A 14,657-nucleotide genomic window follows, 5' to 3' on the forward strand; every position below is an offset into this window, starting at 1 on the left:
AGTCAGGCAGAAATTAAAACAGAATGCCAATTTGGGATGTTTTCAGACTGCCTGCTCAAGACAACTGGCTCCTGAAGCTCCTTAATATAAGTGACAACTAAGAGGGTTGAACTGTTTTGTCATCTGTTTGATTATACAGAGTTCCATGTGAAAATTTATATTCTACATGGTAATGGTACAAGCTAGCACAAAGCGTGTGTGATAGCACAAACAAGGAGCTGCATTCAATAAACGCTTGATGCCCCCAATGGCATCCTTGTCGATACAAAGCAACCTAAGTCCAAAAGGAGGTCAAGTTCAAGGTCAAGGTCAAACTGAGGTCAGGTGATGTCTGAAGATGAGGAATGGTCACAGGTTACACCTGCATTAGTATCAAGTCATTCTAGTTAGGGGTACTGATGCTAGACGAAATGGTCCCATTTAGTTTAACCTCGTAGGACAGACGAACGGACGGACGGACAGGACACTCACTATATGCCTCCCGCATCAGAAGACGCCGGGGCATAAAAATGCTAATATTTAATTTGATGACTTTTCTAAGGAACACCGCAGGTGCCCCTCAAGGCATTATTTCACACTGAGTGACTCTCACCACAGAGGTTCCACTGTGAACTTGTGTATCAATACAACAATTTTGGGGTTTTAGTTCAACCTAAAGTAGATTCCATGGATTAACTAAGTTGTTTGGAACCATGATTTGCTGTCTTACAAAATGGCAATTTTGGTAGAAACCATGAAATTTAATGCCCATATAAGTAAATCACTTCTAAGCATTGTTGCAATCTTCAATCTTTCAGTTTCTCTTTACAATAATAATATATCAGTTACCTTTTTGTTGTCATCAAGTACTGTGTTCATATTTTCAATCCAGACTGCATCTACTGGACCATCAAACAAAATCCATTTCCTGTCTTCGTTCGGATTACTGGCATACTCTCGGAATGTGTTCGCTAAAACACCTGTATAAACACAAATGAATCGTACAGAAACTACTCTTGTCACAGCATGAGTTTACAGCTATTATAGGAGTCATGAAAAGTGGACTTAAACAAAAATCTTAACCAATGCTGACGCCGACACCAAAACTGACACTGACTATCAAGTGACGACAACACCTCATACGTTTTTTCCAAAGACTCATATATCACTTTTTGACATTTAACGTCTTATCCCATGAAGGACCAAGAGCTGTCCGTAAGACAGCCAAGCTCGACTATTCGAAATATTGTCCCAGAAGCAGGAAAATATTACCCAAAAAGGTTAAATATCAAAAGAGTTTTAAGTTCAAAAGGGGGAATAATTTGACCAAAATGCATATCAGTTATGGGACTTGCTGCTATCAACTAGTTTCATAATTCCGAAGGCACTGTGAAGTTTCAATTCAATATCTGCATTAGTTTTGGAGATAGAAACTTGCATGTAAAATTTTAAAACCAGAATTTTCAAAGTCCAAAAGGGGCATAATTTGCCCAAAATACATGCCAGAGTTATGGAACTTGACCCAGTGAGGTTGGTAATTGATCTAGAAAAAGAAAAATAAGTTTCAAATCTATATGCCTTTTAGTAATAGCTGTATGTACTTGCACGCAAAACTTTAACCAGAATTTGCTAAGTCCAAAAGGGGACATAATTTGGCCAAAATGAAGGTCAGAGTTATGGGACTTGCTGCTATCAACTAGTTTTATAACCCCGAAGACACATGTGAAGTTTCAAATCAATATCTGCATTAGTCTTGGAGATAATAACTTGCATGTAAAACTTTAACCAAAATTTCTAAGTCTAAAAGGGGGGCATAATTTGCTCAAAAAACATGTCAGAGTTATGGAACTTGACCCAGTGAGGTTGGTAATTGATCTAGAAAAAGAAAAAATAAATTTCAAATCTATATGCCTTTTAGAAATAGCTGTATGTACTTGTACGCAAAACTTTAACCAGAATTTTCTAAGTCCAAAAGGGGGCATAATTTGGCCAAAATGAAGGTCAGAGTTATGGGACTTGCTGCTATCAACTAGATTTATAACCCTGAAGACACATGTGAAGTTTCAAATCAATATCTGCATTAGTTTTGGAGATAGTAACTGGCATGTAAAACTTTGACCAAAATTTTCTAAGTCTAAAAGGGGGCATAATTTGCTCAAAATACATGTCAGAGTAATGGGTCTTGACCAGTGAGGTTGGTAATGATCTAGAAAAAGAAAAAATAATTTCAATCATAATGCTTTTAGAATAGCTGTATGTACTTGACGCAAAACTTTAACCAGAATTTTCTAATCCAAAAGAAGGGCATAATTTGCCAAAATGAAAGTCAGAGTTATGGACTTGCTGCTATCAACTAGTTTTTATAACCCGAAGAACATGTGAAGTTTCAATCAATATCTGCATTAGTTTTGGAGATAGTAACTTGCATGTAAACTTTAACCAAAATTTTCTTAGTCTAAAAGGGGGCATAATTTGCTCAAAATACATGTCAGAGTTATGGGACTTGACCCAGAGAGGTTGGTAATTGACCTAGAAAAAGATAAAATAAGTTTCAAAGCTATATGCCTTTAATTGATGGCTGTATGTACTTGCATGCAAAAACTTAACCAAGGTGTGACGCCGACGCCAGGGTGAGTAGAATAGCTAGACTATTCTTCGAATAGTCGAGCTAAAAAGAGTTTGGGACTAGTCTAAGAATGCAACATTGCCACTGGTTTATTTCAAAACTGTGCTCAGAAACAACCAATCAGATTGTGGCATTTTAAGACTGGTTTCCAAACTTCGTTTTTTTTAAACATTTGAGCTTGCTTACCATCAGTCCATTCATGTGAGACTGGATCAAAACAACCATACAGCTGACCCATGGTGATAGCTTTTGGGTTGATAATTCTGTATATAGTCTTGAATTCTGGGTATAGTCCCGATATACACAGGTCAGAAAGACCGTCTGCCAACACCTGCCAAGCTTGAGTTTTTCCACCAAGAGGCTCACCAACAACCATCAAACCGTGTCGTACAAGGATCATTTCATATACCTTGAAGTTTAGAAGGTTATTTGTACAGAACATATCTTATCTAAATCACAGAAAATAAATGTATTCACATATTTTTTGGCCTGAATAATAGCAACATATGTTGAGAACTTTAAGAAAATACCAGAAATATAAGCAAAAAAAGGTACAGATATATCTTAAACATACATAAGCATTGTTTTGCTAAGAATGAACTGATAAATTCAAAAACCTTGGATACAGCTTATTGACATAATTTGCTTATATTTCTTTTTGGAAGCTATCTCCACATTTTGCACATTTACAGGAACTTTAACCGCAAAAACTTTTAACTGTAATTTCACCTGAATAATTTTGTCCAGGAACCAAGGTACTGGCTGTAACTCTCTCTTGGCAATGTTGTCTTTGAGTGCCTCCATAAATACACCGTAGTCAGGTTTTGGACTTTCCACTCCTGGGAACAAATCTGAGATGATACCCTCAAACAGCGGCACATCCTGTGCCAAGAATTTGGGTAGATTGACGTCCATGATGGCTTTCAACAGTAACACTGCCTCGTCTTCCTGCTGATACTTCAACTTCAGGTTTCCGGCTGCCGTCAATACTGACTTGACGGCTCTCATACCATAATCGTAGTGGTGCTGCGAGGACAACTGTTCTGAGCACAGACGGTATGTTGCCACAATTTTACCTGCCAAACTGTAAATAACAAGAAACAATGTATCAGTTGGCAAACTATGTGACACTCCATCTGATATATATTGGCAGGTCTCTGAAAAAGTATGAAGGAACATAACAAGCAGGTCTCTGAAAGTGTATGAAGGAATATAACAAGAGCTGTTAGAGGATACTAATGTTTGATTATTCGAAAGTCTTGTCATTGAAAAAAGATAAAACAATGAAAACATAAACAAGAACAAATGGGGCAACAGTTCAATTAACAGCTTCAAATTGACTGATAGGTATATACAAAAGCCAGATAAAAAAAAGGGAAGTCGTTTATCTATACTGTAAATACTGCATTATCATCAATTCAAAGTTATAAAACAACTTCTAAGTAAGAGCAAAAAAAAAATAACAGAAAAACAATACTGTAATTTCATACCTAGATATTTCATTATTTTCATTTAAAAAAGAAAATGATAAAATAATACTTCATGAAAATTATTTCAATTATAATAAATTGAGGGAAAAAAACTTGACATTTTAGCCACAGACGACAATAACATGGTGCATAATACCTCTTCTCTTCAATAACCTTTGTTCACTACAACAGTTAAACTTACAAAATTTTTACCAAGTGCACATATTTAAAATTTCAATTTCTTATTCAATAATGATTTTTGTGAATAGGAAATAAATGACACTATGGTGTAAACAATAAATGAACATGACATTTAGTATTTGAAGGTAGACATTTATTGCAAGGTTCCTGTATTTTGTATGTATTAGGGTATTTGACAATGATAGCTTATACCTCTGACCGCTTACACTACGCCCATCTAGACTGGACGAGTTACCATTATCTTCTTTGATTGTGTAATAACTAAAACCCAAATTATAAAATTAAATTCTCACAGATTTAATAACTAAGATTTCTCTCCCCTGCCTGCATAATAACTACAAACCATATTATAAGATAAATTCTCACTTATTCAATGACATGTTCATCTCCCATGACTGCATAATAGCTAAGGCCCCACAATGACTCTAAGATTTATTTCCCCTGTTTGCATAATAATTATAAACCAAATTATAAAATTGAATTCTCACTTATTCAACGACATGTTTATCTCCTTTGACTGCAAAATAGTTACAACCCTAAATGACTCCATAAGATTTATCTCCCCTGACTGCAAAATAATTATAACCCAAATTATAAACTTAATTTCTCACTAAAAGTCTTATCCAATGACTCTTAGATTCATCTCCCCTGACTGCATAAAATTAAATTCTCACTTATTCAATGACTCTTAGATTTATTTCCCCTGACTTCAAAACAACTACATTTCAAAACCTTCAAATAAGCTTAACATATATATCAGACAAACACATAAGTTTTCAAAGTCAACTATTCATTAAATTGATTTTTTCCAAGTTTGTACACAGCTTTAGCAACAGACAACATGCTAGAAACACTGGGGATTGTGTAATTTTCCTGTTGGTTTTATTCAGCTATTTCATGGTTAGCCACCTTATTCATGGGCTCAAGAACTCAAGAAACACAAGTCTTTCTGTTTTAGGACATGATGCAGATTAATATTAACAAATATTTTGAATCTGTGAGTGGCATTTTTGTGTGTGAATATTTGCAAAAATAAAACCATTGCGAAAATTACTCAATCTTCAGTATAAACTAATATTTTGCTGCACATGATTTGCGTGTCTGTCTACCTTTGACCACTATCAGAGGAGGTGTTATTAAAACCCTCTAATTCTAATTTTGCTTTGTCTTCAGGAGCTGCATAATAACTAGAAAATCAGAGTTATCATTTATTACAATGTAGAGTAAAATGGAAAATTTAAAACAAACTCTATTCACCTACATCTTGCCTCAACACAAAAAAAAACTATAAATGACAAAACAATTCAATATACCGTACAGTAGGATTTTGTGCAAATAGATGAAGATTTATTTAGTTGAGTAGTGCATTTTAAGCTCTGTATCTGCCAGAACAGGCAATGATTTAAATCTCTGAAAAAAAAGCTTAAATGTAAGTTTTATATATATGAATAAGTAATAAATTTTGAGCAGTAAGTAAATGTCTGATACAATTTGTTTGTTTTTTACGCGATTGGTAACCCATACAGGCGACTCCTCCAGAAGATTGTGAGCAACTTTTAGTTGTCAGACAGTGCTAGATACAGAAGATGCTAAAAGTCGTGAAGCTTCCCAAAGTCTTCGACAAGCCAAAAGAACCCATACACAGGATCTTATCCTAAAGAATGTTACTTAAGTTTGAGAAAGGAATCAGACCCCTGGTTTCATAGTCAGACAGATTACCACTACATCCCCTCTACTCTGATATAGACAGGATTCAAGATTATAAAACTGAAACTGGAGATCAGTCTAAAAATGCTGCTTTGCCATTGGTCAATTTCAAAAATGTGTTCAGAAACTGCCAATCAATGATGAAGGTTTGAGACTGGTCTCAACTCAGGTTTACATAACCTTAGATCTAATCAGTAATGGACTTTTGGACCTAAAAAAACACTTAACATTCCTCAGATGAAGAAATGAATTGTGCAATTTTTGTACACTGCTGGCAGGTACCAGAGTTGTCTATCATCACATTTCTAGGGATAATTGCAAAACAGGTTTAATTTACATGAAATACAGAGCTTTATTTATATGTAAGCATTATCAAAAACTCAAATCTTGACTTGTATGTAAACTTTTTATGTTCTGCATTCACTAAGATGTTACTACTTTCCATAAAATTCCTAGAGACCTCTATCTTATTCAGAAAACTGAAAACTGGGTAGCTTGAATATCAAACCAGTCTGTGAAAATGACATAAAAATATAGTCTAAAAATAGAAACATTTGCATACCTTCTGGCATCGACAAATCCCATGGAATACAAGCTAATCTCACCAATCATAGCATAGTCTGGCACCATCATAGCTACTGTTCTGAACAAGACCTGAAAAAGAAATGGTAATGTAGTTAGTTTTGTATTGCATTTCTCTTGCCAGTTTTTGTATTGTTTTCAATACAAATGACTTACTTCTGTTTAAAATTAAGTCACTAGGTTCAGCACAAGACTGTAACACAAAAGGCTCTAGGTGATGTTCTGATACAAGACACACAGTCTGAAGTCATTTGTTGTCGATTACATTACTGAAATACTGTTGAGAAACAGCATTAAATCCATACAACAAACCAAACAGACCTAAATCAAACCTGTATTTAGTAGCCAACCAGTGACACAATCTGGCTGCTAAGACAGCTGATTTCTTAAGACAAGCTGAAACTTAGAAGAAAAAGCCTATCTGGGAAGTCAGCTGACTGGCTGCGTAAGGCAAATTGCTGCTTAATACAGGTAGCTGCTAAAGTTTAACTGCAGTAATGTTATTGCAATGTTCTTGTACACTTGTCCTTACAAAATAACCAAAATACCTTGAGGTTGTCTGGAAGTTCCTGTCGTCCAGCGTAACCAGGATTCATTGTGATAAACATTGTGCATGTAGGGTTGAGGGCCAGTTCTGTCCCCTCAAACACGAATCTCTTGAGGTGAGCGGCAACAGCACGCTGGATACTGGCAATCTGCTGGGCAACCACTGATAATACTTCCAACTCAATTCTGCAGTCATGATAAGAAAATGAGTCTAGATTTTGAATAATCTTTTAAGTCTTTTAAAATATCCAACACTTTAAAAAAAAACTTTGTAACAGACTAGACATCGTCTCTTTTTCAGAATTTGGCTTATGAAGTTTATGTTCAAGATAACATCAGAACATGATATCACACAAAAGAAAATCACCAAAAATTACCACATAAAAACCAATTAAATATCTTCAGATGATGTTATGATATTTTACAATTTAAGATCTTCTCTCTTGACTTTTCTCATTTTAAGATGCTAAAAAGTGAAACTTAACCTGTTGAACTCATCAAAACATGCCCAAGCTCCAGCCTGAGCCAGACCCTTGAAGAATTTTCCCATGGCTTTATAGTCGAGACCGTCAGAGCAGTTGAACACAACACACTGCTTAGCAACAGCCTTGGCAAGATCTTTGCAGGTCTCTGTCTTGCCGGTACCAGCTGGACCTTCTGGAGCACCTCCAAGGTTCAGCTTCAATGCTCCCATTAAAGTTCTAAATGTTAAGGAAGAAAAGAACATACATAAGCTTGAAATGACATTAATAAATCAATCAATAAAACTTGCTGCAACTTATTCCTGTATACACAGGCAATTAAAATACTTTCTGCTTAACCCTTATCATGCTGGATACAGTTGATTCTGCCTTTGCGACCAGTGTAGATCCTGATCAGCCTGCACATTCATGCAGTCTGATCAAGATCTGCACTGTTTGCCATTCAGTCAGTATATTTTTTGTAAGCACCCCTTTTAACAGTTAATGGTACTGTCCAAATTGAAAAAATGGACAGGTTCACAATAGAAATTTAGCAGGGTGAGGGTTAAATATTCCTGACTGGCACCCAAGATAGTGCCTTTCAAATGTATAAGTTTAGATGTTTATGAAATCTGCTTTGCAAAAATGTACCATAAATTAGCCAAGCAGATTTTTACAAACACATTTCAATGAACTGAAAGAAGCTTGTGCACAATATCATGTTCATAATTCTATTTATAATTTCTCACCTGTAACACCTGTCAGTAAGTGGTGTGATGACAAGTCTGGGGGTATTTCCCAAATATTCATACCCATAGCCGATATCTGTGGTGATCATACGTACAATCACGTCATCTTCCCAGTAATATCGTAACTGTGCCAGCCAATCAAACTCTAGTGGGCTCTGTACCTTCTTCTTTACAAGATCAGCTACAGTGTCACGAGCTGATAAAATATCATATTAAATGATTATTTGTGCTTGTAAAGTAATGAGCGGCCAAAGTCTATTTCAAAATTACTACAATTTTTTTTCAAAGAATTCCTATTAAAAGAGCAAATTCAATTTCAGTAAAAAAGGTTTTGTTTTTTTTTAATTTGATTTTTTTAGTCATTACCTGTTCAGCAATTTTAGGAACCTTTCCAGTTTCAATGGTGAAGGAAGATCACATGTGCTCCTCAGGCACCCATGCATGGGCAGACATTTGGGTAGAACCATAAATCTTCTGCAAGGCAGCTAGATGGTTTCTTGTCACCATAAGGGTCTGATACCCTTGCGTGTAACTCAAACCCAAAGTAGCATGAAGTGAGAGATCAAGGTAAGACACCATAAACCATCAGTCAGAGCCCCCTTTCTGCCTGCTCCTCACCCGTCCCCTCATAAGAGAGTATAGCCTTATGAAAATTTCTGTGTTGTTTGTGTTGGGTGTTAAGCCTTCCTCCCAAAATGAAGGTCATTTGACAACTTTCAAGCTGGTGAAGGAAGATCAGGCAATATTTTGGTCTAGGCAGAAACCTGGGTAGAACCAGCTACCTTCCACAAGCCACCTGGATGACTTCCTCAAATAACAACTACAGAAAGAATTAAAATCACAGATGTGAAAGGCAAATGATTCCAAAACCACTGGCCGCAGATGCCCCTATGACAGTAACAAAGAGTAGTATATAGACATACCGTGCACATCCAGTACAGTTAGAGCACCTAGAGTTGTCCGGTGACCAGTTTCCAGTTTACCACGCACCAGTTCTACTATCTGATCAATCTGCTTATTTAGTACCTTCAGATAATCCTGTGAAAAACAAAACAAAATCTTGACTGTCTAAAAATCATCAAGGTACTCCATACTTTTCTTTATACCATTCTAAAAAGTGAATATCTACCTAGCAACTTAAGATTTGTTTAAAATAGCATTGCAATTTCTTATTCAATTAACTGCTCTTTATCAACATCTGTAAAACAAATATTTCAGTCTTCCTGAATGTATCTGCTCTATTGCAATAATTAAACATTTGTTTCATTGGGTTTTAAGTTATATTTACACAATCTTGAGATCATATGGTGAATTTCAGGCTTTTTATGGTGCAGGAAGCCCCAAGGATGTCCCTCTATATATTATTTCAGGCATGTGCTGGCACCTCGATAGTACCAACAAACTATTGTAAACCCACTATATGGGTTCCTCACATGCAAGAATTCTACATCAAGACCAAAGCAATGTAGGGCAAGTGATTCAAAGCCAGAGATCTCAACAACTCAGGCACGGGACCACTGCAGTGTTCTGAACGCACAGCAGCGAGGGGCAAGTAATTCAGTCTACGACTTAAACCCACTTGGCTCAATGACATGTATTTAGTTGCTGATTACAACTCACCTCTAACCCTTTGCCATCATCTTTCTCCATGGCTTCAACAACCTCCGTTGTCCAGAACATAGAGCTCACACACAGAACCACCTGTCCAGCCCACGATAACACCCAATTGTTACGAGGTGTGTTGGGGTATGCATTCTTGGAGTCGATGATTACTTTCCTTAAACTGCTGATCATCACGTCCTCCACCTGTAGCAACCATTTCTCCACCATACCCTATGCAGAAATTGATATAACCAATTTTCAGTATTTCATTATAATAAAAACTTCAGATTAGAAAAACCACAAAACTTCAGAAAATATGAAATAACCATTTTGACATAAAAGCATGAAATTTTATGCATGATTTCACTGTAAGGTTACGTTTTTTCTACAAATATCAACTTTATAAACTAAACTTATTTCTGTTTTAGAATGAATTAGACAGTATTTGACAGTATGACTCATGAAAATTTATAGAATATCCCAATATCAATTTCTAAAATATTCTAAAACTGATAAACCCAGTATTATTTTTCAGATAGAAAGCACAGTTTCTGTTTTTGATAGTTGAAATTTTCTTTTATATGATTCCATAACAATAAAATTCCATTGCTCAAATCTTTAAGACAAGAACTTTACCTTTGCTTTAGCGGGATAAATTTTGGTATTGAAAGGCACGGTTTCTTTGTCAGCAGACACCATACCAAGGATTTCTTGCTGGTCAGAGAATTCTAGTCGACTGATACCCTCAAAACATTTCTTCAAGTGCGGCTGTACACGTAGAGGATCCTTGGTCTCGGACAATATCTCCAGCAACTCATCATTTGACAAGAAGAAAAATCTGGAAAAAGTTGAGGGAATGAAAAAATGGATAGGGTGTAAGATTGCCAAAACAATTCTAGCGGAAACATGGAATAACTGATTCCATGTTTATAATGTTTCTCAATTTCAGCCAATGGTAAGTACAACTTCACTTGCGAATGCATGCTTACCAGAAACTTGTGGTCATTATCGAAACATTCATTATATCAAGTTACATTTTGTATACTCAAAAGCACACTAATTGCCTTGTACAACGTGTGTTTAACTGAATCAATACCTTGGGAAATATAGACGTTTCTTCTCCAGGTATGCATTGAGTCCTTTTTGAATCTCTTCCAGCAGAACATTGGCTTCCCTCAATCTACTCAACATGTTATTCTGATCTGTGGCCGCTAGACAATGGTTGTCTTTGGATGCCTCTGTCATCAGATCACGCCAGATACTGTCAACGATTCCAAACTTGCGGCCTTCCTCCGGCATCTGTGCCATGATATCTTCAGAACTGAAGATGGGCTCCAGGTACAACCAGGTGGCTTGACACTGTAACACACAGTTTTTTTCATAAATATACAATAAACTCAAATTTCCTATTAAATACAAGTCTTTATTATTTAGTTAAGAATGATAAAACCTTCTTTACCACTTTTTCTAACAATGTTATCTCTACATATATCTGACTGCACTCAAGCTATTGTTAAATATTTTAACAATAAATAAAACTACATGATTTTGATCCTGTTTCCCCTAAAACTGAGGCAACAAGAAGCTGCGTTCAATAAACGCTTAATGTCCCCGGTGGCATTCTTGTCAATACAAAGCAACCTAAGTCCAAAACGAGGTCAAGTTCAAGGTCAAACTGAGGTCGGGTGATGTCTGAAGATGAGGAATGGTCACAGGTTACATCTGCATTAGTATCAAGTCATTCTAGTAAGGGGTATTGATGCTAGATGAAACGGTCCCATTTGGTTAACCTCATACGGACAGATGATCGCAAGATGAACAATCAGACGGACGGACAGGTCAATCACTATATGCCTCCCGCATCAGTAAATGCCGGGAGCATAAAAAATTCTTCTCCTTTAAATTCATTTTTTTCTATGAATTTTGTTTATCAAACCCAAATCCAATTTGTTCCAAAGATTTTTTAAAAGGTCTACATGGACTTAAAGTTTTCAGTCTCTGCTAGTAGCAAGTGATTTTGCCTTTGCAACTAGTGCAGGCTGATGTTGGTCTGCACTGTTCGCTATTCAGTCAGTAAATTTTCTGTGAACACCCCTTTGAATAAGAAGTGGTACTGCCCAAATTGAATGATGGACCAGTCCATTGTAGAAATTTAGCAGGATAAAAGTTAATGTGAAAGAAACACTGACCTTAAGCCATTCATCCATGATGTCTTGCATAGAGATAAGTTTTTCCTCCCATTCTTTCATCTCTTGTTCAAAAGGTTTGATAAACGGTGAGCCTCTCATTGTCTGTGCCTTCACTATGTGATCATCTAGCAACATCTGAATGTCGTCCACACTGGACAGGATACATACACCCTGAAATGCAAATTTCATTTGTTAACAGGTATCATCTTAAATGTTCTGTGTCAACACTGGCAGGGGAAAATGTCTTACTGCATAATTGAAGACTGCCTCCTTAATTTCTGGCCAGTTTGGAGACCAGTCACAAAATTGAAGCATCTGATTGGCTAACTAAATATTCAAACTGACCAATGGCAATGTAGCTTTTCAGAGTAAGTTCCCGTTACTTCTATATGCTTTATAAAATTTGAAGAAAGATAATCAACATTTAACTAATTTGTACACTTAACAAACTTTTTTTTAAAAATACAGAAATAACAAAAAGAGGATTTTGTTCTCAAACAGAATATGAAATTCTGTGCAAATATTACCTCACTGCCATGTCCTTTGATTTAACTGATATAATGGGGAAACTAAATTACTTCTGGTTATTTTTATCTATGAACACTTGAAAAATGCAAATACAGAAAAACTGAAATATCAATAATGTGCAAATACATACTGTACAATAATTTGTTGTGTTCATATAAACAGAAAAAAAATATGTGAACAGTCTAGAATAACTGTGACTTGATACTACATGTATTATAATGAACAAATGTGGTAAAAATGTGCATTTTATGACAGAGCAAAACTGTTTATAAGTGTTTAGCTAAACAGAACAAGTACCTTCTTCAAGAATTCAGGATGAAGGTTCAGATAACACCATATTGTGGTGCATTAAACAACACATACAGTCATGTTTAAAAGTATGTCCTGCTCTTATAGGAACAATTTCTATAAGAAACCCTTCCACACAACAACATATCAACAAATGATTTCATGTGATAATAACATGTACCTGTGAGTTAAACTACTAAAATTAAAGTGATAAAACAATGAGCTTTTCAAAATTTAACAAGCCCAATTTCTTAACTAACACTGCCAAGTTCCTGAAAATTATAAATGGCATCAAAAACTGGCTGTAGATTTCTGAATAAATGAATTTTGTTATTCATTTTTTTTTTCAATTATAAATATGTAATACAATGGAATCTGTATAGAGACCAACAATTAAATTTGTGTACATGCACATATACAAGGGAAATTATTCTGAAAGAACAAAACAGCAATATCTCAAAGATATTGATTTGTAAGTTTCTAATTAGCTTATCAAATATTCATAAATCTACAGCTCATATATAACATGCATGCTGTGACCTAAAATCATGTCATGCAATTTCATATGTTGTACATTCTGTGAAAAAAAATATATGGAAAATTCATCCTACGGAAAACAGCATCATTTCATTTTCTTTAAACATTTTGACCTAATATCGAGTCATGCAACCATGCATTGTACATTCTGTGAATAAAAATGGAAAATTCACCCTGTGGAAAACTGTACAAGCACTCCTAGAAATAATATTACTGTTGGATCACAAGCGGCTTTTGAAAATTCCTCCGGTACATTTACTCCACTCCGTAACAGTGCCACCAGTTGTTTTGGCATGAAGCTTATCCTTAGATAATACTGAAAAAACATCCATGTTAATATTTATATAAAAGTCATACTGAAAAGTACTCATAATCAAGCTCATGGGTGGACTTTATTTGTTTTTACAGATCAGGTTGTACGTACTGAAATAAACAGAAAGTACAAGATGGCACAAATTGGAAGTTTGTGCCCCTATAAAAATGACACTAGATATAGCTCAGCTTGCCCTCTAACAGAAATCCATGTATCCTACTGGCAATGTAAAATCTAAAATATAGAAACCGTGTTAGTGTTCAAAAACTGACGATTGCATGGATCTTACCTTTCTACTACACCTCTAAATGATACAAGATCAGAAGAGAATGGGCGAAACCCTCTTAATCCAAAAATCACAAAATAATACCCATTGTAACCTGAAGGTCCATCTACCTATCTATATTTGATGCTCCTCAAGCTAATTCATTACACAAAGACAAAATGTAAACAACACACACCCTTGGAACTTTCATGAATACTTTTTTTTTACAAACACCAAGCAGACGTCACAACAAGGCGCATGTTACATTGCATGATGACTGACCACAGCTTCCTAATTCTGCATATAAATTTTCGAGACAACAAGCAAGTGTATTTGTGTCACTGACACACATAAAATAGACTGAACAATGTCACTGGGTCACAATAACTTTATTTACATTATCTGCATTTAAGACCTCGGGATCCAGCCTCACTGAAACAGAGCCACGCCTTCTACCAGAACCACCACTCACTTCCTGTTTATTGATAATTGTTACAATTTAATGACATATCAACAACCCAACAGCTCACAGAATCATCAAATTTTGTTCATAAATGTTTTCAATGGATTCCACTTGAAATGATGATGAGAAACAAAATTTCAAAAAGTTACCAA

The 14,657-nt window shown here is 35.6% G+C and overlaps 1 protein-coding gene across 1 annotated transcript in view; it reads right to left on the minus strand.

Moving 5' to 3' along the window:
- The window catches only part of LOC123564713 (dynein axonemal heavy chain 3-like), a 77,587-nt gene that overhangs the window by 38,219 nt on the left and 24,711 nt on the right, over positions 1-14,657 (minus strand). The window contains exons 18-29 of the mRNA XM_053527486.1: positions 12,112-12,282; positions 11,019-11,281; positions 10,559-10,760; positions 9,941-10,153; positions 9,244-9,358; positions 8,321-8,516; positions 7,596-7,811; positions 7,113-7,296; positions 6,545-6,636; positions 3,335-3,689; positions 2,792-3,014; positions 829-959 (exon numbers count right to left, since the gene is read on the minus strand). Of these exons, the coding sequence (XP_053383461.1) occupies positions 829-959; positions 2,792-3,014; positions 3,335-3,689; positions 6,545-6,636; positions 7,113-7,296; positions 7,596-7,811; positions 8,321-8,516; positions 9,244-9,358; positions 9,941-10,153; positions 10,559-10,760; positions 11,019-11,281; positions 12,112-12,282 (2,361 nt within the window). The remainder of the gene's footprint in view (positions 1-828; positions 960-2,791; positions 3,015-3,334; positions 3,690-6,544; positions 6,637-7,112; positions 7,297-7,595; positions 7,812-8,320; positions 8,517-9,243; positions 9,359-9,940; positions 10,154-10,558; positions 10,761-11,018; positions 11,282-12,111; positions 12,283-14,657) is intronic.

Source organism: Mercenaria mercenaria, chromosome 2, assembly GCF_021730395.1.
Source record: "Mercenaria mercenaria strain notata chromosome 2, MADL_Memer_1, whole genome shotgun sequence".
NCBI lineage: Eukaryota > Metazoa > Mollusca > Bivalvia > Venerida > Veneridae > Mercenaria > Mercenaria mercenaria.